At 43.6% G+C, this 27,101-nt stretch overlaps 6 protein-coding genes across 8 annotated transcripts; 3 read left to right on the plus strand and 3 right to left on the minus strand.

Moving 5' to 3' along the window:
* Positions 1-883: 883 nt before the first annotated feature.
* LOC136438870 (2-iminobutanoate/2-iminopropanoate deaminase-like) lies at positions 884-1,574 on the minus strand. The gene has a single exon (XM_066433887.1). It carries the CDS (start codon positions 1,536-1,538, stop codon positions 1,128-1,130), a length of 411 nt encoding a protein of 136 aa, XP_066289984.1. The 5' UTR covers positions 1,539-1,574; the 3' UTR covers positions 884-1,127.
* A 581-nt stretch (positions 1,575-2,155) lies between these two features.
* On the minus strand, positions 2,156-3,205 carry LOC136438876 (2-iminobutanoate/2-iminopropanoate deaminase-like). Its single transcript, XM_066433896.1, has one exon. The coding sequence runs from the start codon at positions 3,025-3,027 to the stop codon at positions 2,608-2,610; it is 420 nt and encodes a 139-aa protein (XP_066289993.1). The 5' UTR covers positions 3,028-3,205; the 3' UTR covers positions 2,156-2,607.
* A 2,051-nt stretch (positions 3,206-5,256) lies between these two features.
* Positions 5,257-10,142, minus strand: LOC136438875 (peptide methionine sulfoxide reductase-like). Of its 3 annotated transcripts, none has more exons than XM_066433894.1 (4): positions 10,010-10,142; positions 8,663-8,835; positions 7,102-7,353; positions 5,257-6,459 (listed from the first exon to the last, which is right to left on the minus strand). In XM_066433894.1, the coding sequence occupies exons 2-4, from the start codon at positions 8,680-8,682 to the stop codon at positions 6,237-6,239; spliced, it is 495 nt and encodes a 164-aa protein (XP_066289991.1). In that variant the 5' UTR covers positions 8,683-8,835; positions 10,010-10,142; the 3' UTR covers positions 5,257-6,236. The 3 variants fall into 3 exon arrangements, with proteins under 3 accessions (XP_066289991.1, XP_066289990.1, XP_066289992.1); XM_066433893.1 differs by having other exon boundaries at positions 9,969-10,105; XM_066433895.1 differs by lacking the exon at positions 10,010-10,142 and adding an exon at positions 9,206-9,339.
* A 173-nt stretch (positions 10,143-10,315) lies between these two features.
* LOC136438873 (glucose-fructose oxidoreductase domain-containing protein 1-like) lies at positions 10,316-14,004 on the plus strand. Its single transcript, XM_066433891.1, has one exon. It carries the CDS (start codon positions 10,679-10,681, stop codon positions 11,876-11,878), a length of 1,200 nt encoding a protein of 399 aa, XP_066289988.1. The 5' UTR covers positions 10,316-10,678; the 3' UTR covers positions 11,879-14,004.
* Positions 14,005-14,553: 549 nt separating this feature from the next.
* On the plus strand, positions 14,554-21,390 carry LOC136438872 (ileal sodium/bile acid cotransporter-like). The gene is made up of 4 exons (XM_066433890.1): positions 14,554-15,413; positions 18,738-18,895; positions 19,461-19,725; positions 19,999-21,390. Exons 1-4 carry the CDS (start codon positions 14,837-14,839, stop codon positions 20,298-20,300), a joined length of 1,302 nt encoding a protein of 433 aa, XP_066289987.1. The 5' UTR covers positions 14,554-14,836; the 3' UTR covers positions 20,301-21,390.
* A 110-nt stretch (positions 21,391-21,500) lies between these two features.
* Positions 21,501-26,987, plus strand: LOC136438871 (hepatic sodium/bile acid cotransporter-like). Its single transcript, XM_066433889.1, has 4 exons — positions 21,501-22,364; positions 23,951-24,108; positions 24,593-24,857; positions 25,936-26,987. Exons 1-4 carry the CDS (start codon positions 21,788-21,790, stop codon positions 26,337-26,339), a joined length of 1,404 nt encoding a protein of 467 aa, XP_066289986.1. The 5' UTR covers positions 21,501-21,787; the 3' UTR covers positions 26,340-26,987.
* Positions 26,988-27,101: the final 114 nt, after the last annotated feature.

Here is a 27,101-nt window from a genome sequence, read left to right on the forward strand (position 1 = left end):
GACGCTCTTGATATTTCTACAGTGTTCCAACATTTTGCAAATATTTGCATCATTATCCAGATAATAGACTTGGGTTATTGCCCCTATAATAGTAGGTGCTAAGAAACCCTTTTGTCTGCTTCTGTATATTTCAAGATCTCAAGGCTGGACACTGGTGTCTCTTTTGTAGTGAGTCGTCCATCCATGAAGGCCAGACATGGTACCCGGTTGCTTGAGTGCCCGTAACCATCAGCCATCCCCGTAACCATTTTGCCGGTAGTACCGGCAAAATGGTTACGGGGTATAGTTACGGGGATGGCTGATGGTTACGGGCTGGCTGCAAAAAGGTGTATTATCTAGCCCCCCAAAAGGCCGGTTCAAAGCCTGCTATGGAGGCTACTGCTTTTGGCGTATAATATTCTATTCATTACCTTCACCGAGAAGGTTATGCATAGGGTAGCGTTTGTAAAAAAGCAGAATAACTGGAGAAGGCCTGGATGGATTGTCTTGATATTTGGCAGTTATGAACATCTTGATGAGACCTGGAAATGATTAGATTTTGGGTACCCTAGCGGCTTCTTCATTTATTCAACCTGTGCAAACATCAACCTTAACAATTAGCATAACCTTTTGACGAAGAAAAAAAAAACCTTCTGTTACAGTACCATGCACTAGTATAATTGCACATCTGACAGTCCTGTCAAACAGAACTAACCATTCAGCAATCATTTGGCAATAAGGCCTATGACGTTATCTCACACTTGGAGCCTATCAATTTGTCATGCTGTTTCTCTCACATTGCAAACAAATTTAGACAGAAAACAGACAATACAAGTTTCCCTGTTCTAACAGCTTTTATCTGCCCTGTGGGGCCAAAATACCTAATTCACGACCTAGCAAGTCATACAATGTATACATATAATGATGGTGTCTAGCTGTTCCGATAGCCTTTTCAATGCCCAATGACGCCAGTCAGTGCGGTGAAAATAACCTAGCAATTTATACAATTATAATATCATGGTTCAGTGGTGGGGAGGGCTCACTCAACAGCATGGAAGAGTCTTTGAAATTGCAATTGACGTTGTGGTCTTTGCGAAGTTCTTGGTCCCACAGGTAACGTTTATACTAGAACGAAGACTGCATCAGACTCAAGAACGCTCCACTATCTGATTAGCGATGGCGATGGCCTCGATCTCGACTCGCCCGTTCTTCGGCAGAGCGGCTACCTGGAAGGCGGCCCGCGCGGGAGGGCTGGCTGGGAAGTATTTCTTGTACACCTCGTTGACGGCAGCGAAGTCGTTGATGTCCGCCAGTAGGACGGTCGCCTTCACCACGTGGCTGTAGTCGATGTTGGCGGCTTCGAGAATCGAACCCATGTTCTTGAGTGCTTGTTCGGCCTCGGGAACGACGCCACCAGACACAAGGTCGCCCGACGCGGGGTCCATGCCGATCTGCCCGGAGATGTACATCGTGTCCCCGACCACCACTGCTTGGCTGTACGGTCCGATGGCCGCTGGGGCCTTTGCCGAACTGATGATCCTTCTGACGACTCCTGCCATTCTGTTTTCTTTGTGGTTTTACTCGTGTTTTTTGTCTGCCACTTCGCCTGACCTCGCCGTGACCTCGTGTGGCGGATCAGGTGACTGGTGGTCTCGCACTGAAGTTTCTGTGTAATTTTCAAGCAGATGTTGGACTGAAGATCGTAAATTTGATTTGGATTTGATTTATTTGACTGTAAAAAGTACAGCCAGGGCTACCCAACTAGCCAAAGGCTATTACAAAGGGTTGTTGTTGTTTTTTACAAGGGAAACTTTGTACGATAGATTATATTTCTACCGTCGTTTGCGTGTGAACCTGATCCTTTTGGAGAGTCTGTTAACGTTACACTTTCTTAGAATAGGATAACTCAAAGTTAAAGGAAGTGGATTGTCATGATTTGTGTGTGTGTGTGTGTGTGTGTGTGCGTGTCATCACGTGTCACTATGTGTGTATGTGTTTGTTTGTTACTGTGTGTGTGTATCTTGCACCTAATAATTTACCATTACATTTTAGCAGTACCAGCCAGATAAATGATAGATTGTCAGCAGGTTATTGCAACAAAGTCATCTGTTTCTGAGACAAAGTAATACGAATATGAAGGAAATGCAAGGAAAAAAAATAACAACATTATCTCATAATTTTTCATAATTTGCGTATTTATTCATAATATTGTCCTTCTGGAAACCAAGCCTGCAGCTCTGACAATGAGAGACTGGTGACTAGAGACAATAGATATAAAGTTCATGACCCCATATGGTTAGTTAGAGGTTATCGGCCTGGTGAGTTGTTTAGCCTGTGTTTGCACAAGCTTTCGGCCGAAGGTTACAGGACCGCCCGGCTGCTAGGAGCGCGATTTGTCAGGCTAGTGACTTGTTTACCCTGGAATCCAAGCATTTGGTGGCAGTGGTGGGATCTCAACTCAACGCTTTAAACCCTACAAACTAGGAATTAACCGTTCTCAATATAATATCAATATTCCTGGTGGTTCACCGTGAATATTACACAATACACATGTATGAGCCTTGTCTTATGTAGTCTTGACCCCTTAAAGAAGTTGAAGAAAGAGAGCATTCGCGTCCAGGGTTGTGTTTACAGTTTAGATGCTGGGTGGTCGACGACAGCGCTAGCGATGGCGATGGCCTCGATCTCGACACGCCCGCCTAGCGGCAAGGCGGTGACCTGGAAGGCGGCCCGCGCGGGAGGGTTGGCCGGGAAGTACTTCTTGTACACCTCGTTGACGGCGGCGAAGTCGTTGATGTCCGCCAGCAGGACGGTCGCCTTCACCACGTGACTGTAGTCGATGTTGGCGGCTTTGAGAATCGAACCCATGTTCTTCAGTGCCTGCTCCGCCTCTGCCACGACCCCTCCTGGCACGATCTTGCCCGGTGTGTTTGGGTCGAGTCCCAGCTGCCCGGATATGTACATGGTGTCCCCGACTATAACAGCTTGGCTGAGCGGAATCGCTGGGTTTTTCGGCCTACCAATGATCTTTCTGACAACTCCTGCCATTGCCAACGTGTTGTCCGTTTCACCTGGGCTGCGAACAGTTCGGAGTTGCTGGTCTTACCCACTAGACAGTCTGGCAAACTTTGCCTGAGTCAACAAGTCTTCAACTTCTGGGCTGGTCTCTCACTGTAGTTTCCAGGTCATATAGAGTGCAGCGACATAAGAGAATCAAGATAAAGGTGGGTAAGAGAATGTTCAAATCCCTTCTACACTGTAATCAGGCAGTCCACAATCGATGGACGATCGATGTCAATAGCCTCTTTGAACATTTGCAGAGAGGTAATTTAATTAGATAACCGGGTCTTGCTAAACAGTATCATGCATAATTTGCTGTATGCAGTCAAAACTGCCCAAGAAGACCACTCAGGGGACTGATGAAATCTGGTCTATGTGGACAGGTGGTCACTGTGTCAATGGTAAAAATCATCTAAGGGACAAAGTAGTCACATTGGACATGAGGTCTTAATGTTAAGGTGGCCACTTCTACAGGTTTGATTGTGTTGTGACTTGAATCACATGTATTTCGATTGTCACAAGATTTGGGGTAATCTATTCCTATATTTCAATGATACATATAATCTTTGGAATATCTAAAAGTCAGAGTTTTAATTTGATACGATTTTGGGTAATCTATTCCTGTATCTTCATGATAATAATCTTTGCAATGGTAGGGTATGCCAGAGTCTAAAAAAAGGAATGTAATAGATGTCTTACCTCTTCCTTTCTTACAGGTGTAAAACCCATCCACACTGGCCCTATGGTGGGGAATTTTAGTCATTCAGGTCATCATTTTACCATCAATACTTCTTCAGTCAGGAGATTAGCCATCTCGTGTACAACTGGTCAATGAATATATAAATCCTTACAAATCACTAGCTGCAAAATGTCTCAAAAACCAGTCGGTTTTGAACAGATCTAGACCTCCCAAACGCCAGGACAACATTCTGGTCTTTTACAAAGTTACAAACATAGCTGATGATTGAATATTCTAAGTAAACTGTAGCTGTACACAAAATGACCTACATGTGTATTTCTGTTATTTTACAATGTCTTGCTTTGTAGAGTATACCACTTATTTCAGTATTATTAAGAATATATCCTTTGACTGAATGTCGGAATTAGAAATCAAAGCCCCCCCCCCAAAAAAAAAACCCCACAATGTCTGATTGCAAGGTCTGATGGATTGTGATTAAGTATTTTTTATTCGAGATCATCTTGAAAGCATGTAAGTAAACAATCTGTTATCTATTTATTAACCTTTCTGTCATCATTGAAGACCATAGGTTGCTTTGTCAAATTGTTTAGAGTAGAGTAGAGTAGAGTAGATTCTTTCGGCCAGGTAGGAAGGTCATCTTCCAATTTAGGCCGCTCATCCCTTTACTGGATCACGATTCCAGGCTTGTGAGGGTAGTCTAATGCTTTGCTCTGTTTTTGAAAGTGTTCACTGTTAGAGTAGAGTCTACAGTCAGGTAGGATGCTTTACACCAAGTTTAGGCCGTTCCCTTGTACAACTTCTTTAGCCGACTGACACTGTGGGTTTCTGTGGGTGGTCCAGGGCTCTGAAGTTGTATTTTACAGGATGGCTTTCCATAAACCTGGCTTTAAAATCGTTCACTGACGGGGCTTTGACAACCTCTTCTGGCAATCCGTTCCACCAGGGAATGACCCTGTTACTGATGAATGACAGTCTTTTGCTTGTCTTAGTAGCATTTCTTTGATGGCTTTGGTGGAGAACAGTTGCCAGCTCTCTTCTGTGTTTTTACCCGTAAGCAGCTCCTCCCAGTCCTTGTTTAGGTACCGATACTGAACCTTATGTTATGTTTAGGTACACATCCCTAGTTCTGGTGCTGGGCCAAGTTCCAAAAGGACACGGCACTGCATGGTACTTTGATCTTGGGTGAAAAGGTCAACAACTTGTTTTTATGCACATTCCTAGCACTCCGATTACAAGCTCTGTCGTGATCAGAATTGGCGATTTGCCAGACTGCAATCTGTACCAACACATACATGAAAACATTCCTTTGTCATGCATTATATCAAATTCATTATGGCATGTGCCGTTCCTTTTAACTGATCTTAGGGAAACTTATGACTATAGTTCATAGGCCAAAAGCCTCCAATGCAGTATCTACAGATAAACTAATGTGCCGGGCCATTCTAAAGAAAGCAGGCATCGCCATTATGTGTCGCATCTATTCATAACACAACCAGTAAAAAGGAGAGGACACAAAGTACCAATATACAGAAATTTATTCACCTTTCATAATTACTTTTTCTTTCCATGACATACATGCCTTACCCTCGGCAGACCCCTTCCACCCCTGCTGTTACATCACCCCCCTGCTGTGCATGGCTGCTGCTTGGCACTTTTCTCAGTTCTGGGACACATTTTTCGCCCCAAAACGTCATGAGTAGAGCAGTCGTGTACAGCACAGGCATAGAACAGTACAGGACGGCGAGTCTACCTTGTAGCAATATTGCTGAAAACTTGACCCCAGTAGTTCTTAGCATTGCTCTGGCGTTATATTGAAAGAGGGTGGCATGTAGATATACACTTTTTGGAGAAGAATTTAAATGTTTCAGGTTGCAACGATCAAGAGTAAAAATTAGAGAGGTAAAAGTAATCAGACCTAAGAGTTGGAAGTACATAATGTTGCATATGTAAGGCAACTGCTGTAGGTACCATAATTATCATATCACTGACCAATACCACTGTTCCATCCATAGCCATTTACACCTTCGATGCCCTTCAACTTCATTGCATCATAACAAAAGGATTTATGTGATTAAAAACAACATCTCAGTGCAATTGCAGCAGAATAAAATTCAGGAAAGATTCAAACTAGCAGCAGAACTGAAATTCAAAATGCAATCAAGATTAAAGATTTTGTCATAACCAGATGTTGACCAATATTTGACTCATGTCCTCAAGTCCTTTTGATATATAAATGAATTTTCTTAGCTTGAAAGGCGCTGGTGTTGGTAGAAATCTTTCTGAAGAAAAGTTGACTTGCAATCTCCAACACAAAAGAGTTGGCATTACCCAAAGAGACGGGAGGCACCATAAACTTTTTGCAACTTATGATCCACTGCTCACCGAGTCAAGTTGGACAGTTGAAAATTTGGTCCAACTTTTTGTGTGTTGGAAATTACAGTTCTACTTTGCTTCAAAATGCATTTCCTCTAGCCCTCATGGTTTGCGTTTATAATATCTAACTCATCGGACCTCGTCCAATCAACTGGTTCACGTAATTAGCCTGCTCGACGCTGAGACCGAGGTTGGGAAGCTCCTTCTCGAACTTGTTCGGGCTTCCGTACCCGCCGACGTATCCGTTGAGCCGCGCAGCGATGTGCGAGTTGAGGACTTCCTTCTTGGACAGTTCTAGGCTGTTGAAGAGGCCTCTCTGCTGGCGGAGAAGGTACTTCTGGTGGTAGCTGAAACGAGACAGATAAAGTTGTTAAAGAAAGGTCTTGAAATCTAAAGAAACATTTCTTAACCTGGTTGTTTAATTTTCAGCAATAAAGAATGTATGTGGCAGTGTGAGTTGCATATCAACCAGAAAACTTTTTTTTAATCTTTAAGAGTAAAGAGTCTTCTTCCTAGCCTGGAGTCCTTCCCTTTCTTGCTTCATCCTCTGAATCGTTTTCCAGCAAAGTCATCTGGCACCCATCCCCATTTAAACATTTGGCTCTCATGTCACTAATGAGTTTTGGTATCAAATTGTTCTCAAGAGTACAACGTGGATCAAACTTCTGAATCCCCGTTACCATGCCATTCCTGTGGGCGGTTTTGACTTGGAGCCAATCAGAGCTCTCGCTAAAAATGATAAAGAATCGTCTATCATTACGTGCATGACTATTCTGAGAAGTGATTAGAGACAGAAGCTTGAGCAGGATGGATGCCAATTCTTTCCTTATAGCTTATAAGCCCTTATAACTTATAAGCAATTTAAATTTAGCAAATTTTTCTTAATCTGATAAAGAGAAATATAAATGCTTCAAGACAAGGTCTTTGTTCCAAAATCCATATGACAATTTTAAAAAGCAGGGAGAGAGGGAAGCAAACAAAATACATACTCTTCAGCATCGTAGAAACGCTCGGCTTCAGTGATCTTTGTCTGGATCGGGCGTTTGCGGTTCTGGGACTCTTTCTGCATGGTTTCTTCTGCTAGGGCCTTCTGGTTGTCGTTGTGGTAGAAAATGGCGGACATGTACTGTCGAGAGAGGCAGGCGGAGGGGTCGTGGTTCTGCCAGAAGATCTTGAGAAGGTCAGCGTAGGTCGTCTGTTTGGGGTCATACTGGATCTGAACCGACTCTGTGTGGTCTCCTCTACAGTATTAGAAAAAAAACAAAAACAAAAAAAGTTTGTTAACCTCAAGCACTCTAAACTAGCCGTTTGGCACCCATTGGTTACAAAGTTAGGCAGCAGGAAGAAGGTTAAAAAAACTTAAACTTCACAGTACCAAGGAGGTTTTATATAGAACTCAGCCTGGGAACAAACTTGAACCCGGGCCAGCGAGAAATACTTAAAAAAAACACACACACATTTTATCCCGTACAGTCAGTCGGAAGAAGAGAAGACAGTCAGTGACAAAAATGTAAACTATCATGACACCCAAATTGTGACAATTTTGGCTCTATTATTTCTATATATTCATCAAATGTGTATCTCAGTTCAAAACATACTGATTTTCAAAAGATTAACAGGTTACATAGAACCACATACTAGTAGTCAGTCTCACAACAATAACATGAATAATGCAATGACTTGCAATTCTTAAGGCAGGAAGTATCTAGGGGAAGGTATTGGGCTGAAGCCAGGAGGAAGTTAAGTTTTAAATGTAGAACTTTGTGAGTCACAGACAGGAAAATGAGGAACTGGTACGTAGCTAAGTGTTTACAGTGTGTAAACAGTGTGTAAACTTTACACTTCCTTGAACACTAAAGCCAGGAAATAGATTATTTAAAAAATATCAGGAAGTAGGAAATCAACTACCACATAATCAAAAGATATGAAAGCTGGAAGTTTTGGTTCTGAAAGCTGCTTATGGGGCCCAAAATCAAATTTAAGCCTGTTAACACCAGGGTAGTTCACGGTTAATGAATTCTTCTTACTAGACACTATAAAAAAATTACTAAGATCCCATTCTTACCAGGATTGGCAAATTGGGATTCACCCAAACTGTTCATACCTGATTTGTGAATTCTGGTATGAACAGTCTGATTCTGAATCCAGCTGCAAGGGGGGTGAATCCCAATCCGACGAATCCACCTCAGGAGGTGGGTTTAGCGGATCAAATGGGGATCAATCCTGTACCTCAGTGAATCCTGATTCGCAAATCCTGGTATGAACAGGCAAACTAGGGCTATCTCCAGCTTCAAATTTGTTTCCGTCCCTCTCATTGTTGAGAGCTCATGTTGTTGATTTTTGTTGTTCAATCTGCCATTTTAGGCTTACAAAAATTCATTTTTACAAATTTTATGTCATAAAGTTCAGACTTTTGGGACGGACAGGGTAAATTTTTTTTCCGTCCCAACAAGCAAATTTTCCGTCCTGGGACGGAAGGATGGGTCCCGTAGACAGACATGGTCAGCAAACGAACAAAATGAAGTAGCAGAAACTATGTTGGGGACTCACAGTGCATGGTAGGTTGGCATGACCTTTGTGCCACCGGTGTAGCCAACCTTGGTGCGGATCACCCCCTCAGCGCAGCCGAACTGCGCCTCGGGGAACCAGAATCAGCTCATCGCGAAGGTCGCCGTCTCCGTCACCATGTCTGGTTCTATTCGCGGCATGTTGGATGGAGCCAACTGTCGAATGATAAAAACAAATGTAATCATTTGCTAACTGAATCTTGACAAGGAAGTATGTATGTACTGGCTCCCTATGTGGCATATTGGATGGGGCCAACTGTTGAAAATAAAGTTAAGCGTTATCATTTATCAATGTTACTTGATAATTAAATCATATTTGACAAGGAAACTTCCAACGTATGTAACATTAACCATGTAGAGGTTCTAGATGCGGCATGTTAGGGCCAACTGTTTCCCAATAAAGATAAAGTCTTAACTTGATATCTGAATCTTAACTGTTTTCTAACAAGGAAGTAGGTTACATTTGGCAAAACCAGTCATACATTAAAATGGGACATACCGTACGGTACATAATCATAACACAAACCTTAAACTTAGAGCTAACTTTCCCTATGGTTGCTGAGTTCCTTGGATTACAATTAAAAAGAACTTAGCTGGAAGACAACAGCAAGAGAACTGACTCAACAACTCCTCAGAGTCTTGTCTTGAGGAAGTCTGTTATGTAAATTAGCTTAGACGAGTCATGACGTCAGGAAGAGGGGGCGGGGACTTACGAAATGTCACGATTCCTGCCGAAAATAGACGGTGACTGGACCCCATAAATATTGTTTCTATTAAAACACCAATCGAGTCATGTTCCGGTCTATTACGATGATTATAATGTCCTTGATTATACTAATAAGATTGTAAATGTGAGATGTAACAAACGACCTCTTGTTAACAGAAATGTATCCTTTTCCTGTTTGTTGTTGGTATCAAACAAGCAGAAACGACTATAAATCATGTTACCTTGATGTTACACAACATTTTCCCAAAAAAACGTAACGTTACATAAAAATTAAATTTCAGCTTAAAACACATGCAGAGAAACAAAGGTCAAATTTCACAGTACATGATTTGAATATCTTGACCGGAAACAATCAAAAATTTGAAACATTCAACAACTGGTAAGGAAAGGGAGCGAAAAAAAAGCCGTATTTCATGCGTACTCTGTTTTCATAATCGTAGCTGACTGAAGTTTCATAAGGCGAACATTGGTGTACACTGCGCAAAGTCTCCTTGTAGCTGTAGCCAGTGCCCCTCCAAGCACTGACGGCCCCAAATATGCACAACAGAGACGTAAAACTCACGGTAGAGGCCTCGTTACCCATGTGGGGGTTTAAAACTTCACCTGGGCGGAATAGCGCGGCCAAAATGTCAGGTTCCTGAAGAGAATTTTCAGTGACGCAGCCATACACCTTCCCCTGGACAGCTTTCGTAATCAGACTAGACCATTCTCATATAGGGTAATAAGTTACGAAATGCAGGAGAAGCGTCTGAAGATGCTAATATCTGGAACAATAGAGGAAAGATTACATCTTAATTTATCAAATATTGTCTGTTGTGTAATGTGATTTTACTTTCAGCCATTTCTTTCTTTTACTATATCAATAATTAAGTTCCCGGTTGGTATAATGTACTCATCCAAATTATGACCGCTCGGAGGTTTCCTACCTCAAAATGTTAACTGTCGTAAAATACTAATTTTCCGTTCATAATTTTCATGATATGATGAAGAATGTGACATTTGAGGGAAATTTATTCGTTGTTTTTCTTGTAAGGTGGCTAATTACGTTTTAAAGTGCTTATTTACATAATCTGGGTTGTCTGACAGGTTTGTTTACCACAACTGTCGTGAAGCCACGCCCCTAATCAATGTTGACCTTTGGAGCAAGATGGCCGCCGAGGGTTGGAAGAAGAGGAAAACGTCCAGACTTCGTTGTTTGTAAGCCTTTAACAAGCGACTTTCGACGCTGACAGCCCCGTGAAGACACAAAGGTAAACCGTAGCTTTCCTAGCTATGCCAGACAAGGTGAAAATGTTGCCCGGGGTCGGCGTATTCGGTACGGGATCGCTGTCTAAAGTCATGGTCTGCATTCTCCAGTCCGCTGGCTTCAAAGTCGCTGCCCTGTGGGGTAGAACCAACGATCTGGCGGAGAAGGTTGCCAAGGAGCTCGATATACCGTTCTACACGAGTAAAGTGGACGACGTTTTGCTTCACCAAGATGTGGACGTTGTCTGTGTAGAGAACCCTCCTCACTTGCATGCTCAGATAGCCGTGAAAACGCTGGGGATAGGTAAACATGTACTGTGTGAGAGGCCAGCTGGGCTGTGTCAACTGGACGCCTTCAGGATGGTCAACGCTGCCAGATACTACCCAACGCTCATGTCCCTCATGACCCACGGTTTGCGGTTCCTCCCTGCTTTCATCAAGATGCGAGAGATGATCCGACACAACGAGATTGGGGACATTTTGGTCTGTGAAGTTCGGGTTCACTGCGGAAGTCTCCTCCACGAAAAGTACAACTGGATGTGTGATGAAGTGATGGGTGGCGGAGTCTTGAACACCATTGGCTCACACATCGTCGACGTCATCACCTACCTGACAAATCAGAAAGCGGCAAAGGTGCAGGGCACCTTGAAGACATTCTTGCAGCAGACTGAGAAGATCCGGGGCATAAGGCACATCACCAGCGACGACTTCTGTAGCTTCCAGATGCAGCTGGAGAAAGGGGCGTGTGCGACCGTGACGTTGAACTCCCACATGCCGGGAAGGTTCTTACATGAAGTCCTCGTCGTGGGGAAGAAGGGCAGCTTAGTCGTACGTGACGCCGACCTTTACGGACAGACCAACGACTCGTGCAAGGAAGAGATCTTATTGGCTGACACGACGGATGAGCTGCCAAGCCTGAAAAAGCTCGGCATCACCAATAACTCCGGCGACCTCCCCGTGCCATATCTCAAGGGGCTGCTGCGATTGGTGGACGCCCTGAAGGAATCCTTCGGGAAGGTTGAAGATCGTCGGAGCTGGGCAGAGGAAGCCGTGGACATAGCGGCGACATTCGAGGACGGGCTCTACGTGCAGACGGTGTTGGACGCCATCCGTAAGTCCAACCAAGAGAACGGAGGGTGGCAGAAAGTTAACATCATGAAAGAAGAGCCAGACCCCAACCCATTCCTGTCCTCGGCCCTGAGACACAGCCAAGTCTCACTGCACTAGGTCCAGGTTTTTTCTCAGTGTCATTCTGTCAATCCTGTTGCTATTGAAGGGCAGAAATTCTTTCGTCTTGGCCTAAATTTGGTGTGTCTAAAATGAAAAAGAACTCGGTCAAAGCACACCTGAAGAGGAGCAGGGGTTGGCTGAGATGACAGAGAATTAAGGCTGGGAAAAACCTTGACCAAGTCATAGATTTTATCATTATTCCATACATGTGGTCAATAGATATTGATAGATCATCCTAGACAATGATATACGTGTTTCTTTCTGATTTTACCACATGAATTTTTGAAAGGAGGACCATGTACAAAATGTCTGTGTGCCAATGTGTTTCTAAGTGGCAGCCTTACTCAACAGCTTTTTTTTATTCATGTGTTTTAGTACTTTTACAAAATATATATGATTCTAAATAAGTCAAATGTATCAGTTAGATGTATGAACATGGTTAATTTGCAGTGCAAAATGCTCTCTGTCTTGTTGATGCAATTCATAATTGTTTATACAACAAATTATTCATTGAAGAAAGAAGTTGTAAAATCGTCTCAAGTTGTAGTTACATCAATATGTACTCAAGACGAAAAAGAGCCAAAGAAGACTCAAGTTATCCTAGATAGTGATTAACTATTAAGAATGAATAGTCAGGTGCAAGATAGAATGATTTTATTATAAAGATATGCATGTACTTTAGATGGAGTGACATCGCATCTATCAGATTTTACTTGTACTGCAGCACACTAGTTTCCTGTATGAGCAAAGAAGAGTGGCAATGTTGATATTAGGCAATATAAGCCACTGTGTAAGGTATACTTATTAAAGGGGACCAATACTGTACAAGCATCTTAGAAACCTGTACTGTAGGGTGTTTGCACTCCCTGTGAGTATTGTCCACCATGTTGGATTATTAAGCCTGAAAGTTGAGTAAAATTGAGTTTTATGACAATATACACATAGGTGAGGTGAGGTGATACACATGCTTAGTTAAAGATCTTGCTCTCCTTGGTTCAACCAAGCACCTGTAGCAGCATATCCGCTGTGAGGTCTCATACACAAACCCTAAAACTCTAACTAAAAGAAGCCACAAAATTCCTGCTATTTTCACACAGGTATAGGTTGTACCTGTGCTGTTATACTGCGACGTGTTAATTCCAGTGATTTTTTTATCACCATGCAGATTTTTTCTATTAGAGATGGAAGTTTTGAACTGTGCTATTGTGAAGGCTACTTAAAAGTAATTTAGCTCGGGTGCCATCTAGTTAGTTTTCTCCATTTACTTACTAAACAAGAAATATGGGAGCTGTGGAAAACTAACTAGGATGGCACCCAGGCTACAAGTAATTGTGGAAACAACAGAATATATCATAAATGAAGAAAATTATACAAGTAGATATTTCCTCCTTATATATAAAGTATGTCAGTGATTTCCTCGTTTTAAAAGGTATATTTTATGGGATAGTTGTATGTATGTTGGGCACAGTGCAGTGCCTCTATCAGTGGAAAGCAAAGGGGTCATGGGTTTACAGTGGTGAGGATGTGTGAACGGTTCAGTGTAGCTAGGGGGTAGGATATTTTAAAGGTTCATAAATGTATGTATGAGGCTTTCACAAAGATGGTTGAGACACCACTAGTATGTTAATTAGTCTGCCAGACTTTCAGGGGGAAATTCTATATGAAACTGTTGAAATCATTCAACTCACATGTGCATGATGTGAAGATAATGGTCAAATGTGTACTGCTTATCAGATACGATATACGTGTATCGCATGAATTCTGAGACTGTAGCTTGTCAAGTGACAATGACAAAGGTATGTGTACCGGTATTATAGTTTTATTATACTTCTTAGTCATGGTTTGAGAATTCAGCTTACTTTCTTTTAACAAACAAATGTTTTGTTTCAAATTGTAACTGCCATGCCCCCTGCTGATATGTTGTAGTAATGCGGGAACATTTGATTAAGGAAGGCCAAATGAAACGAAGAACCTATTTGTGATTTTAGATGTGTTTGTCAAAGATGTTGTTTTGTTGTTTACATAGATTGTGGAGCTGGTTTCCAATATTGGGTCACATACAGTGCTGTTTGTTGAAAATGGTATAACCAGTCCCTTGATGTTGAAATAAAGATATAAATGAAGATCGGAAAACTGTTTTGAAATATGAATGAATGATTTTATTGCACAGCAATTGCCTCGGTGAGAATGTATGGCAATGTACAGATGACTTAATTTACAATCCAGGTCTATTTTTTAACAATTCGATTTACTACATTACTATTTCAAATGAAACCTACAGTAATTACTAAACGTAACTATTGTAAACATTACATTGCGTATGTATATGTCAAGCTACTAGCTAAGTATGTCAGTGACCGGTCTCGAATGTGACGTCACAACAGCAATGCTATGTGGTTAAACATGGAAGAGGCATATACTAGTATACAGTCATGTAATACACATTCAAATTTATATACATATATATTTGCATGTGTATTATATGTGTAGTACATAATATCAACAAATGAAGAAGCATCAGCAGTGAATTAATCATTCAACGTGATTGTAAACAACAAAGATAGCCGGAAGGACCACACCCAAATGCGTGCCTCAAGTTTTAGTAATTTCTTCGTGCAACTGATCATATGTTGGCAAAATACACTACTACGGAAGAGAAGAACAATAAAAAGCCACGCAGATTCGTGCAAGCTATCAATTATGTAATGCAGGAAACCAGACACTAACTTATAATAGAACGTGTCGGTAGAGAAGCTTTCAAAAGCTTATAGATACACTCCCGCCAGGCTTATAGAAAGTGTTGGCGCACAGTCACGCCATGTGAACAATATCATGTTTCCAAATCTTCTATTGATAGCTGACGCAATGTTTGCTCAAGTGGCTTTGGACAGCACGCGCGAGGGGTTCAATGAGCGAGGAGGTCACCCTCAGTCTGTTGTATACCTTCGTTGAATCATGGCGGCTTTCGCTGTGTTGGTGCTCCTGTGTTTTCTACCTGGCGCCTTCCTCCAATACACGGATTCAGATTTCGGGTTCGAACCGGCGATTCTGAATATACCAGAGCGTTCCGAGGACAACGTAACTCTTCTGTACATCGGACCAAACTCAACAGACTCCATTTTTCTGGAGGTGTCGTCTGCAAGGAGCCAGGTAGCAATGCTGAACGAGGGCTCGTTCAACCTAACCGCTGTGTCCAACAACAGTTTATCGGTACCTGTACAGTCTGGACATATAGGCATCACGACGCTAGACTTCACTGTGAACCAAGGAGCAAGTGCTACAGTTCTCGACTACACTGTCAAGGTGTTGAGGGCCCGACCGCCGTTTGACGAAGCTCTAAACTACCTTCTCATCCCGTTCCTGGTCGTCAACGCCTTCGCGATGGGCACTGCGGTGGAGTGGCCTCTGGTGGTGAAGGTGTTGAAGAGACCGTACGGTGTGGCTATCGGAGTGCTGTCTCAGTTCGTCTTCATGCCACTCTTGGCCTTCAGTTTTTCCAAGGCGTTTTCCCTTGCCGACGTCTATGCTATAGGTAAGCTAGCATAACAGTATTGTATTTCATAATAGAGGCCTGTTCCGTTGATGGAATTACATGTTTGTGAGAAAGGGCGGTACAAAAAGTTACCTGTGGGGGAAAGATTATGTAACTACAGTATGTCAAAAGCGGTGGAAGACGAAATACATTTTATCTCAAACTGCCCTTTTAATGATCGGGGAAAAAAAAGCTTTTTAAAGAAGCCTCCAAAACTTACCACAATTTCCAAACGTTAATTACTGACGAAAATAAAACTAGAACCTTGTTAACCTCCCAAAACCCACTCATTACAAAAAAAGTGGGACACTTCGTCTTCCACTGCTTCCAAAAAAGAAGTCAAACCCAAAAAGCGTAGATTGTATTCCGTAGTAGTTTTTAGAATAGCCATGTGTTCTACTAGTCAACATTGTTAACTCGCACTATCTGCACAGTATACCCTTGCTATGTATTGTTTCATGTTGCAATTAGCCCTCGGGCAAGAACTTGCAAAATAAAATTATTATGTTACAGGTAATTGCGTATAACAGTAGGTCATTCTATGATAGAGGTCTGTCTGTTCCGTGGATATGGAATTGTTTAGCTAATATTGCAAACCATTGGACGCGGTTATCGGATGCGAAAGTTGTTATATATCAGTTATCCCATGCACCTTGTCTATGGCCCTTGGGGGAACACATTGTGCAAGCACTGGCTAATACACTGGTACTGGTGTGTGTTTATCTCCAATACTTTTTTTCACGCGTGCTGAGTGCAACATATAAACAGAGAAAGCAGTATGTACCAATTTCCGGAATCTTTGGTATGACCAGGCCACGCTGGGTATTGAACATGCGACCTCAGCCCGGGTCAGAGAAAGCGAGCACTTTGTTGCTATAGCTAAACCTAATTTCTAATCCCGTTAAACGTTAGCTAAAGAAATTCCTGTTGTTTTTTCACACGATCATTATGCTCCGTTCTGTTTGTGTAATAGACGGACTCAAGTCATTCTTTGATACGGCGAAGAAGGTTAGAAATCCAGGTAATAAGATGTACAAGGTAAAAGTTACTCAAGCAACTCACTGGGTCAGCCGTTTCAGGCAGCATCTAGTGTGGCTAAAGGTAGCGGATACTACAAATGAAAGGTCCAAAATCTATCCAGTTGCTTGAGTAACTGTTGCCTTCCGTAGGTCATCCTTTCTCCCTTCAGATAGTCTCTACCAGAATAACCGCGTCGGCTATGGAGATAGCATTTGCCGGGGGACTTTGGCCATGGAGGATAACATTCCCATCCGCAGGGTTACAATATTGGACCCTATCTCCATAGCCGACCCCCTGCATACAGTTGACTCTATTTGGCCAATTTCTACTATTTTCCCAGCGACCCGCAGAGGCTGGTAGAGTCTACCCTTCAGATATAGGTTACTATAGGTTCTATTTGGGGAGTATCAAGTTAAGTAAATGATCAGATTCGGAAAAGATCCAGATTCGCGAACCCTGGTATGAACGCAAATGGCTACTAGTAGGTATATCCGGATCTACCCCGAATCTGGATATATCCAGACACGCGAATCCTAGTATGAACGGGTTGTAAGATATGATTGAGGTTCGGTATTCTCCAATCAGAGGTTTCGATCGGGGGGCTAGTAACGGCCGCAATTTTTAACACAGTCCTCTATTAGCCCCCCGATCGAAACCTCTGCTTGGAGAATAGAGGTTCAGTGCAAAAAAAAAACTGAACGGTGACGAAAGCATGTTTGTTGTTTGCAAAGTTCGGGTGGTGCCAGTCTCTCCTGGGTCCAGGGTCAATATTTAGCTCAGACTTTGACTGTGGTAATTGTATTAATATTATGGGGATTGAGGTTCGGTGCAAAAATTGTACACGGCGACGAAAGCATTTGACCGTGATGTTTGTTGTTCGCAAACTTTGGGCGGTGCCAGTCTCTGTTTGGTACCGGTTCAGGGACAATATTAGCTAGTGAGTGTGTGACGTTTTGTCAGTTCAGTCACGGTCGTCTATTCAAAGCTGACCAAGCACGCTGTCCTTATGTAATACGGCGACGTGCGATGAATAGAGTCTGTGCATTGTTCAGTGATGGTGGAATGAAGCGTTGATACGAACTTCTCTTGTTTGCAAACCATGGTAAACAAATACGTGATTCCGTTTATCAGCAAAATAACCGATGCAATCTGTAAATGTCTTATGTCCGCTATGAAACATTACGACACAGTGGACTTTTTCGACACTGAGGGCAGACATCGGAGACGAGGGTCTTGCCTTTTGGGTAATACCCTTGCTGTCATTTTGCCATTCTCCCCAGCGACCCTTGTGGTACTGAACGGTCACTTTGAGGCATATAGCCTTACGGTCACCGACCTCATGTCGCCCAGGTTTCTCCCATTCTGCCCCACTAACTCAAAGGTCTGTGTACGGAGACTTTTCGGTAATAGCCGTGCGTTCAGCGACCCTTGTATTACATTATGACCACTTTGCCGCGGTATATAGACTAACTGTCACCGCCGTCATATCGGCAAGCTTTCTCCTATTCTGTTCCACCCAAACTCAAAGGTTTGCCGGTAATAGTCGTGCGGTCAGCGGCTCTTGTGGCAATGGCAGTCATTTTGAGGCACATAGCTTCACGGTCACCGACTTTTTATCGCCCAACTTTGCTCTTAGATATACAACCTTTTTTCTCTACCTGACGTTTCTGAAGCTGCACTGCTGCCTTCATCAGAGCAAAAAACTTAAGAAAAACCTTCTCCTAGTGCTGTTTGATTGCTTTCATCTCACTTTATGTTTATTCAATTATCGTATACAATATCTTATTGTCATCATTGTATTTTTCCACAAAGTCATAGATGACTTGTACATGTATAAGTCAATCTCAAATACATTTCCCCACTTTAGTCCTTTTCAGTTTGTCAACAACGCCGACAGTACTTTCTCTTTTACTCCCGTCACCAAGGAGTCTGTCATGTACAAGTCGACGGTCCGGCCTCAAAGCTAATAAAGCAACTGGACTAGATACCATCGACAATAGAGTCCGTGTATTGTTCAACAATGGTGGAAGGACGCGTTGATACGAACTTCTCTTGTTTGCAAACCATGGTAAACAAACCCTTTATCCAGCTTATCAGTCAAAATAAACGAGCAGATCTTCTGTCCAATGTTTTCTGTTCACTATGAACATGACAACACAGTTAAATTAGGTCTTCTTCGGCACTTGGGCACTTGGCGTCATAACCGATATGGAATGGAGGCTTCCGATTGGTCAACGCCATCTGGCTATTTGATGATTTGCAATAAAGTTATTATTACTAAATCTCCACTCATGTTGTAACCAGGTCTCCTGATGGTCGGATCCTCCCCAGGAGGCGGACTGAGTAACATCCTGACGTTCTTCCTGGACGCTGACCTTCCCCTCAGCATGACCATGACCTTCGTGTCAACCGTCCTGGCTCTGGGGATGATGCCGCTCTCACTCTTCATCTATGGACGGGCGGTGAGTTCACATTCTCTTACACAGGGCCTCGCCCTCAGCCTATACAATATACCTTAGGGAGGCTGTGCTAACCTGAGCTAAGATTTCCTCTTTTGTGGGTGTGGCCTCTAACTAACTGTCAGCCAGTCAGAGAATCGCCTAATTGTTTTCTTTCGGTAAAGTCGATTCCCTGATTCACGTGCAAAAAGTATATTGTGTAGGCCGCGGGCTCTGTGTAGGAGAGTCATAGGAGAACAGTAACGTATTCCAGCTGAACAGCATCAACCTGCCCCACGTGAACATCATCAACATAACGATGACAGTTAGATGTCTTTGGTAATTATTGATTGTTTCCCTAAATTGTCAGTTCGCTACAGTCATTTCGCTACATGGTCGAAGTTGTATCGCTACATGGTACAAGTTGTTTCGCTAAATGGCAGAAGTCGTTTCTCTACGTTTGAATGTTGTGCCATGTAGCAAAACAACCTACCATGTAGCGAAACAACCTGTCATGTAGCGAGATGTACTGTAGCGAACTGGCAATGTAGCGAAACAACCTGTCACCACTTGTTTTTGTATGTTCTAGTTCCAGCTTGATAGCATCAACGTGCCCTTCTTGAACATCATCATCTCCCTCGTCTCCATCACCATCCCCGAGCTGCTGGGGATCCTCCTGCGGCACAAGAAGCCACGCATCGCCGACAAGGTCATGAAGGTGATCCGGCCCGTCAGCGGGCTCTTCATCATCGCGCTGGTGGTGATTGGTGTCATGGTCAACACTCACGTCATCTACACGCCTTGGCAGCCCATCGTGGCATGCTTTCTGTTGCCGCTGGCTGGATTCATCATCGGTGAGTTCGCCGTCTGGCGCTAGACACAGGGTTAAGGGAAAATGTCTTAGAAAAACAATGTTTATCACTATAAAAATACTCTGTCCTGCCACTTGCTACATATTGTAATCAAACACCACAGGGTATCTGCTACTTTACCCGTAACCATAGTGACAGCCGCCTGGTTCATGTCATTGAACTTATTTGCTTGGAACGGAAGAAGAAATGGGGCAGGTAAATATTACACGCAATGGCGGATCAATCGCCTTACCGATTTCTTTTCTTCTCTTGCAGGCTTTGGGCTGGCAAAGATGTTCTGCCTCGACAACAACAGAGCCAGAACCGTCTCCATAGAAACCGGGGTGCAGAACGGAACGCTGGCTTCCGCCATGATCAGGCTCTCGTTCCCACAGCCGGAAGCAGACCTCTCGTTCTCACTGTCTTTTCTGAACGGCATGTTCCAGGTTGGCCTTTCGCTGCTGGCAGTTGCAGTGTATAATATCTATAAGTGTAAAAATCCCACCACTGAAGAAGTGAAGATGACTAATCTTGAGGGACAAGAAAATCCCGTTGTGATATCTGATGTCAAAGAGTAAAATCTTCAACTAAAGACACAGTTTTCCTATTGGATGTGACGTCAGGCACGTTACAGCTTATGTGCACAAATGCACGTGACGTCAGAAATTGTGAGTGTAGATAGCCATGATCAAGTCCAAGATGGCGACCAATCATTGCATAATAAGAATAATCCATATTTTGTGCTCTGTAAATATGCATAAATTGACAACAAAAGGAAATATTGATTCAGAGTGAAATGGACTATTGAGAATATACCTCACATTATGATCTCTACCGCGACCGTCGACCTTCGTCATCCAATATGGCGGCGCCTAAATTTCGTCACAATCATGTGACCACAAACACTATAGATGCTTTCATTGACGTAATAGTAATCACAATTTGAATCCCTTGGCGACCATGTTGGCGGTTTATCGGATTAAGCAGCAATATGTACATGTAAGCGTGTTTAAGAGACGCACACAGTAATCCAAAATGGCACAAATGACGTCAATGTAAAATCATCTAGCCGATTATGTCACGACCACGGATAGAAAATGCCAAGCCTGATGCCCGAAGTAACCCGATGGTGCAATAGGTAGCCGGGTATCCATCCTACTATAGCGTCCCTGTTGAATGTTCCTTGTCTCTACCAGACTAACTGTCAGCTATAGGGAGTATTTGCCAGAAGGGTAGGGTAACTTGCAGGCGCAGTTAAGCCCCCCCCCCCCCCTCACTGCACCCGCGTCACGCTGGTGGCGTCGCTGCGGCCGATCGAATTGACAAAGCACTCAACGAATGTACTCGACAAAAACGAATCTTTTTAAGCTTTGTGTGTTTTGTTGTCTTTTTGGTCATACTTATACGTTTTGAATGATATTTCCATTATAAAGTCAAGAGTAACACAAATCCAGTCTCTACTGGCCAATCATTCCCTTTTTGCCGAATTCTACGATTCATATCCCCGACCGTAGGAGGGCTAGAACATTTATCAGGGGAGCCAATAGGATGGATACCAGACTAATTGTCTGTCGAGAATTTGTGGAACACATAGATGTTATTATATCATCTTGTCAGAAATGTAAAATCAGCTGTGAAACACTGAAATAAATTTTGTAAACACTTGAAGACCAAAGTCTTATCCTTAAGATGAATCTAATTATACTCCTGGAGTAGACATTCGTTGCATTGTGCAACCCACACACAAAACAAAACTTCACACAGGAAAAAAACCAAGTGCACAAAAAATAGTCCTGTTCTTGTGGGCCACCGTACAAATAGGTAAACACAAAAGAGAATGTTTAGGAGCAACTAGACACAGACTTCTAAGAGATCATGCTTTCAACACCTTATACATCCTATAGTCTACTCTCATGATTCCCGCCACTGTTCCCGCACGCGCACAGTCACGCATATTAACAATATCAAGTTTCCAAATCTTGATGACGCAATGTTTGCTCAATGTTTTTAACACTACACCCGAGGGGTTCAATCAGTTCAGTCTGTTGCATACCTTCGTTGAATCATGGCGGCGTTCACTGTGTTGGTGCTCCTGTGTTTTCTACCTGGTGCCTTCCTCCAATACACGGATTCAGATTTCTGGTTCGAACCGGCGATTCTGAATATACTAGAGAATTCTCAGGACAACGTAACTCTTCTGTACATCGGACCAAACTCAACAGACTCCATTTTTCTGAAGGTGTCGTCTGCAAGGAGCTCGGTAGCATTGCCGAACCAGGGCTCGTTCAACCTAACCGCTGTGTCCAACAACAGTTTATCGATACCTGTACAATCCGGGCATATAGGCATCACATCCCTGGACTTCATTGTGAACCAAGGCGAAAATGCTACAGTTCTCGACTACACTGTCAAGGTGTTGAGGGCCCGACCGCCAGTGGATGAAGCTCTGAACTACATTCTCATCCCGTTCCTGGTCGTCAACGCCTTCGCGATGGGCACTGCGGTGGAGTGGCCTCTGGTGGTGAAGGTGTTGAAGAGACCGCACGGCGTGGCTATCGGAGTGCTGTCTCAATTCGTCTTCATGCCACTGCTGGCCTTCATCCTTTCCAAGGCGTTTTCCCTTGCCGACGTCTATGCTATAGGTAAGCATCGTTCGTTCGCTCAGACACTTGCTGTTTCAGTAGCAGGAGATTTTTTACTGGAAGGGGTTGCTAGCCATTCCCCATTAATTCCCCAATCAATGCCCGTTCATTCCCCAATCATTTTGCATCCCTTCCGAAAGACGATACAGCCTCAACCGAGATGTTCTGACCCCGGCCCTTGAACCGGGATTTGCAAGTTCCAAGGCTGCTCAAAAGTAGGTTATTCTATCATAGAAGTCTGTTCTGTCTGCTCAATAACAACCATTGATCTCAGTTTGTCTTCATGCACATTGCTGGCCTTCAGTTTTTCCAACGTGTTTCCCTTGCCGTCGTCTATGCTAGAGGTATGCTTGAGTAAATATTACCTTGCGAAAGTCATTTTTTCTCTTCAGATACTTCCGCATGCCATGAGTTATATTTGGGGATTATCAAGTGAAGTAAAATGATAAGATGCATAGGTTTTGCGTATAAGGATTCGGGGTAGATTCAAATTTTCGAACCCTAGTCATGAGCGTAAATGGCTATACCCGCACACGCGAATCCTAGTATAAACGGGGTGTATGTACCGGTCACGTTAGACATGATTGAGGTTCAGTGCAAAGACTGAACACGGCGACTAAAGCATTTGATCTGTTTGTTGTTTGCCAAGTTTGGGAGGTGCCAGTCTCGGTTCGTTACCTGCTCAGGGTAACATTAGCTAGTGAGTCTGATATGCCCTTGCGGTCAGCGACCCTTGTGACCAAACGGTCACTTTGAGGCACATAGCCCTACGGTCATCGACCTCACGTCGCCCAAGTTTCTCTCATTTGCCCCACCCAAACTCAATGGTTTGGGTACAGGGACTTTTCGGATACAGTCGTGCGGTCAGCGGCTCTTGTGGTACATAATTTTCGCCGCTGTACATAGACTTGCGGTCACAGCCCTCATATCGGAAAATCTTCTCCCATTCTGCCCCACCCAAACTCAAAGGTGTGGGTACAGAGACTTATCGGCAATATGCTTGCAATCGCTCTAGCTAGACTCATGAGTTTTGTTCGCGTGTGGCGTAAGCAATGGGTCGAAGGTCGTTCGAAGTTGATAGATGAGAGAAGAAGCCTGGTGCACCCTGATGTAGATGGCCTCCTTTACTCCTCTCACAAAGTAGTCATGTTTGGTGTACATAGCCTGGGTGCCATCCTAATTTCTACCGGGGCTCCTACAATCGCTTTGAGGGTAGCGAGTGTAGGAGCCCCGGTAGAAATTAGGATGGCACCCAGGCTATGGTGTACATGTAATACAAAACTATTGACTATTGACATAACAGAAAGAGGCTATTGCCTGTAAGTTCTGTTTCTAAACAACAATATGAAATACATAAATGTCCAGAGTCACAAAAATTCTTACAACAAGGTACATATCTTTGAAATATATAAGTCCAACTGTAAGTTAAACTATTTTCAAGGCAGTCAAAAAGTCCTCAGCCAGCCTCCTGTATGTGTGTTATCATATCGCAGTATGTTTGTGTTCTGGACCACATGCAGAAATTCTAATTTGTGAACATATAAAATGAGCTTGCGATGGAAATGATCCATTCCTGTTACGACCAGGTCTCCTGATGGTCGGGTCCTCCCCGGGGGGCGGGATAAGTAACATCCTGACGTTCTTCCTGGACGCTGACCTTCCCCTCAGCATGACCATGACCTTCGTGTCGACCGTCCTGGCTCTGGGGATGATGCCGCTCTCACTCTTCATCTATGGACGGGCGGTGAGTTCACATTCTCCTACGCAGGGCCTCGCCCGCAACCTATACAAGATACCTTAGGGAGGCTTAGAATAGGCGTATGATAGCATTGTAGAGTATCTACAAAGGTTTGTCCACAACAAGTTAAACAACTTGCCATGTAGCGAAACGTACTGTAGCGAACTGGCAATTTAGCGAAACAACCTGTAACCACTTGTTACAGGTTTGCGTAGCAAAACCTTTGTTGGATCCATTGGCATGTGTGGTGGCCACCATCTTGATTTTGTGACGTCGCAGGGTAGCCATACCATTTCATTGGGAGGGGTGTTTTTTGGGTCCGGTAGCGTTCTCTCTATTTTTAACAAATCGGCCCACAACTATCACACATTCAACTCAGAGATAAAAAGAAAAATTCAATACCAATTCAGACCCCGGAATCGCTAAACTAACATAGCAAATCTGAAGTATATGTAGCACAAATACTTAACTCTAGTATTCAATGTTTTAGTTCAACTTTGATAGAATCAACGTGCCCTACTCGACCATCGTCACGTCCCTCGTCCCCGTCACCATCGCCAAGGTGCTGGGGATCCTCCTGCGGCACAAGAAACCACGCATCGCCGACAAGGTCATGAAGGCGATCCGGCCCGTCAGCGCGCTCTTCGTCATCGCTTTCGTCGTTCTTGGTTTGATGGTCAACACTCACTTCATCTACACGCCTTGGCAGCCCATCGTGGCAGACTTTCTGTTGCCGCTGGCTGGATTCATCATCGGTGAGTTCGCCGTCTGGCGCTAGACACTAGCCTCCTTTGCAGGCCTACCAGGCGGCGCCGGCGATACTTTTTCTCGTTGTCGGGGGCTTGTTAGGTCCTCCCCGAGAAAAGTGGAAGGGTTGCATGCTAGAAGCTTGATTCCGTCTAGCCTCCTTTGCAGGCCTCCCGGGCGGCGTCGGCGATAATCTTTTGGGGGGAGAGCTGATTCGCGATTTTCAAGTTATCGGGGCCAGGGTCAGTTTTACTGGGGATCCCCAGCAATACGGGTTCCTCAACAAAAGACCTGGCCCCGATAAGTTGAAAATTGCGAATCAGCGCTCCCCCAAAAGATTATCGCCGGCGCCGCCCGCAAATGAGGCTAGCCGGAATCAAGCTTCTAGCATGCAGCCCTTCCACTTTTCTCGGGGCTCGGGGAGGACCTAACAAGCCCCCGAGAACGAGAGATTGTAAAACACAGGCTAGCCTATGTGTTAGGCCTAGAAGCCCCTCCCCCAGTAATGTGCGTAAAATCATCAGATAAATCTATTAGACTAGACATTTTTTCTTCTTCACCTTTTTACATTATCTGTCTGTGTATTCCCTTGCAGTTATCTTTTAGGCATGAGCTTGCAAATAAAGATGAGGTCTTCATGCATATCGTGACATGTAATACTCTGTAATTTCATAATCACGATACTGTAATTCCACGTATTACAAATTGAAATGTACCCGACAACTTCCTGGTTTAACCATCCAACATGGGGGCACTTACGTCATAGTCACGTGAGTACAAACACGCAACTAGAAAGGTAACATTTGCCTTCACATGATCTAGCCTGAAAAACTATTGCTCTGTTTATTCTTACTCGAACACATTAACATTTATGGCGACCGGCCCCTCCAGCTCTGTCCTGCCACTTGCTACATAATGTAATAGAACATCACAGGGGGTCTACTACTTTTCCGGTAACCATAGTGACAACTGCCTAGTCCATGTCATTGAACTTATTTGCTTGGAACGGAAGAAGAAATGGGGCAGGTAAATATTACACTCATTGACGGATCAATCGCCTTACCGGATTCTCTTCTTCTCTTGCAGGTTTTGGGCTGGCAAAGATGTTATGCCTCGACAACACCAGAGCCAAAACTGTCTCCATAGAAACCGGAGTGCAGAACGGAAGGCTGGCTTCCGCCATGATCAGGCTCGCGTTCCCACAGCCGGAAGCAGACCTCTCGTTCTGTGTGTCTTTTCTGAATGGCATGTTCCAGGTTGGCATTGGCCTGCTAGCAATTGCAGTGTATAATATCTATAAGTGTAAAAATCCCACCACTGAAGAAGTGAAGATGACTAGTCTTGAGGGACTAGAGAATCCGACCATTGAAGAAGAAAAGATTGCTAGTCTTGAGGGACTAGAGAATCCGACCACTGAAGAAGAAAAGATTACTAATCTTGAGGGACTAGAGAATTCCGTTGTACATGTGATATCCGATGTCAAAGAGTAAAATCCTCAAGTCAACTAAGGACGCACAGTTTTCCTATTGGTTGTGGCGTCAGGCACGTCACAGCTTATAAGCACAAAGAATAATTCATCTGTATCTTTATAGCCGGTATAACTGCCCTTCGGCGTAACACACCAGCTTTGCAGGCACGCTGGTTATATTACACCGAACGACACCGAACGAATTCATATTTTGTTGCTCTGTAAATAATCATGAACTGGCAAAAGGAAATGTTGATTAAGAGTGAAATGAACTATTGAGAACATACTTCACATTATGATCTCAGCCGCGACATTCGTCAACCAATATGGCGGCGCCTAAATTACGTCACAATCATTTGACTACAGACACTAGAGAGGCTTGTTATTGGCGTGATAGTAATTGTAATTTGAATTCCCCTGGCGACCTTATCATTTGCGTCATAATGATTATAATTTGAATCCCTTGGCGACCTTATCATTTGCGTCATAGTGATTATAATTTGAATCCCTTGGCGACCATGTTGGCGGTTAATCGGATTAAGCAACAGTACATCAGCGTGTTTTAAGAGACTGACGTACACAGTAATCCAAAATGGCGCAAATGACGTCAAACTAAAATCCTGTATACGCTACTGTCCCATGATTTTGAATAAACAGTGATAGCCGAATATGTCACGTTTTCATGAGCCATCCACGGATAAAACTTAATGTCAAGCCAGGTGATCGATGATGCAATGGTTATAGGTAGCCAGGTATCCATCCTGCTATAGCGTCCCTGTTGAAT

The sequence above is a fragment of the Branchiostoma lanceolatum genome, chromosome 7, assembly GCF_035083965.1.
Source record: "Branchiostoma lanceolatum isolate klBraLanc5 chromosome 7, klBraLanc5.hap2, whole genome shotgun sequence".
Classification (NCBI taxonomy): domain Eukaryota; kingdom Metazoa; phylum Chordata; class Leptocardii; order Amphioxiformes; family Branchiostomatidae; genus Branchiostoma; species Branchiostoma lanceolatum.

What these genes read in the sequence shown, in the direction of transcription:
- LOC136438870 (XM_066433887.1), bottom strand. Translation starts at nt 1,538, where the DNA reads ATGGCAGGAGTCGTCAGAAGGATCATCAGTTCGGCAAAGGCCCCAGCG.
- LOC136438876 (XM_066433896.1), bottom strand. Translation starts at nt 3,027, where the DNA reads ATGGCAGGAGTTGTCAGAAAGATCATTGGTAGGCCGAAAAACCCAGCG.
- LOC136438875 (XM_066433894.1), bottom strand. Translation starts at nt 8,682, where the DNA reads ATGCCAACCTACCATGCACT. An exon ending in ATGCCAACCTACCATGCACT is followed by an intron (nt 7,354 to 8,662) that starts GTGAGTCCCCAA and finishes CTAATACTGTAG; the next exon opens with AGGAGACCACACAGAGTCGG. An exon ending in CGTTTCTACGATGCTGAAGA is followed by an intron (nt 6,460 to 7,101) that starts GTATGTATTTTG and finishes GTCTCGTTTCAG; the next exon opens with CTACCACCAGAAGTACCTTC.
- LOC136438873 (XM_066433891.1), top strand. Translation starts at nt 10,679, where the DNA reads ATGCCAGACAAGGTGAAAATGTTGCCCGGGGTCGGCGTATTCGGTACG.
- LOC136438872 (XM_066433890.1), top strand. Translation starts at nt 14,837, where the DNA reads ATGGCGGCTTTCGCTGTGTTGGTGCTCCTGTGTTTTCTACCTGGCGCC. An exon ending in TCTTCATCTATGGACGGGCG is followed by an intron (nt 18,896 to 19,460) that starts GTGAGTTCACAT and finishes TGTATGTTCTAG; the next exon opens with TTCCAGCTTGATAGCATCAA. An exon ending in GCTGGCTGGATTCATCATCG is followed by an intron (nt 19,726 to 19,998) that starts GTGAGTTCGCCG and finishes CTTCTCTTGCAG; the next exon opens with GCTTTGGGCTGGCAAAGATG.
- LOC136438871 (XM_066433889.1), top strand. Translation starts at nt 21,788, where the DNA reads ATGGCGGCGTTCACTGTGTTGGTGCTCCTGTGTTTTCTACCTGGTGCC. An exon ending in TCTTCATCTATGGACGGGCG is followed by an intron (nt 24,109 to 24,592) that starts GTGAGTTCACAT and finishes TCAATGTTTTAG; the next exon opens with TTCAACTTTGATAGAATCAA. An exon ending in GCTGGCTGGATTCATCATCG is followed by an intron (nt 24,858 to 25,935) that starts GTGAGTTCGCCG and finishes CTTCTCTTGCAG; the next exon opens with GTTTTGGGCTGGCAAAGATG.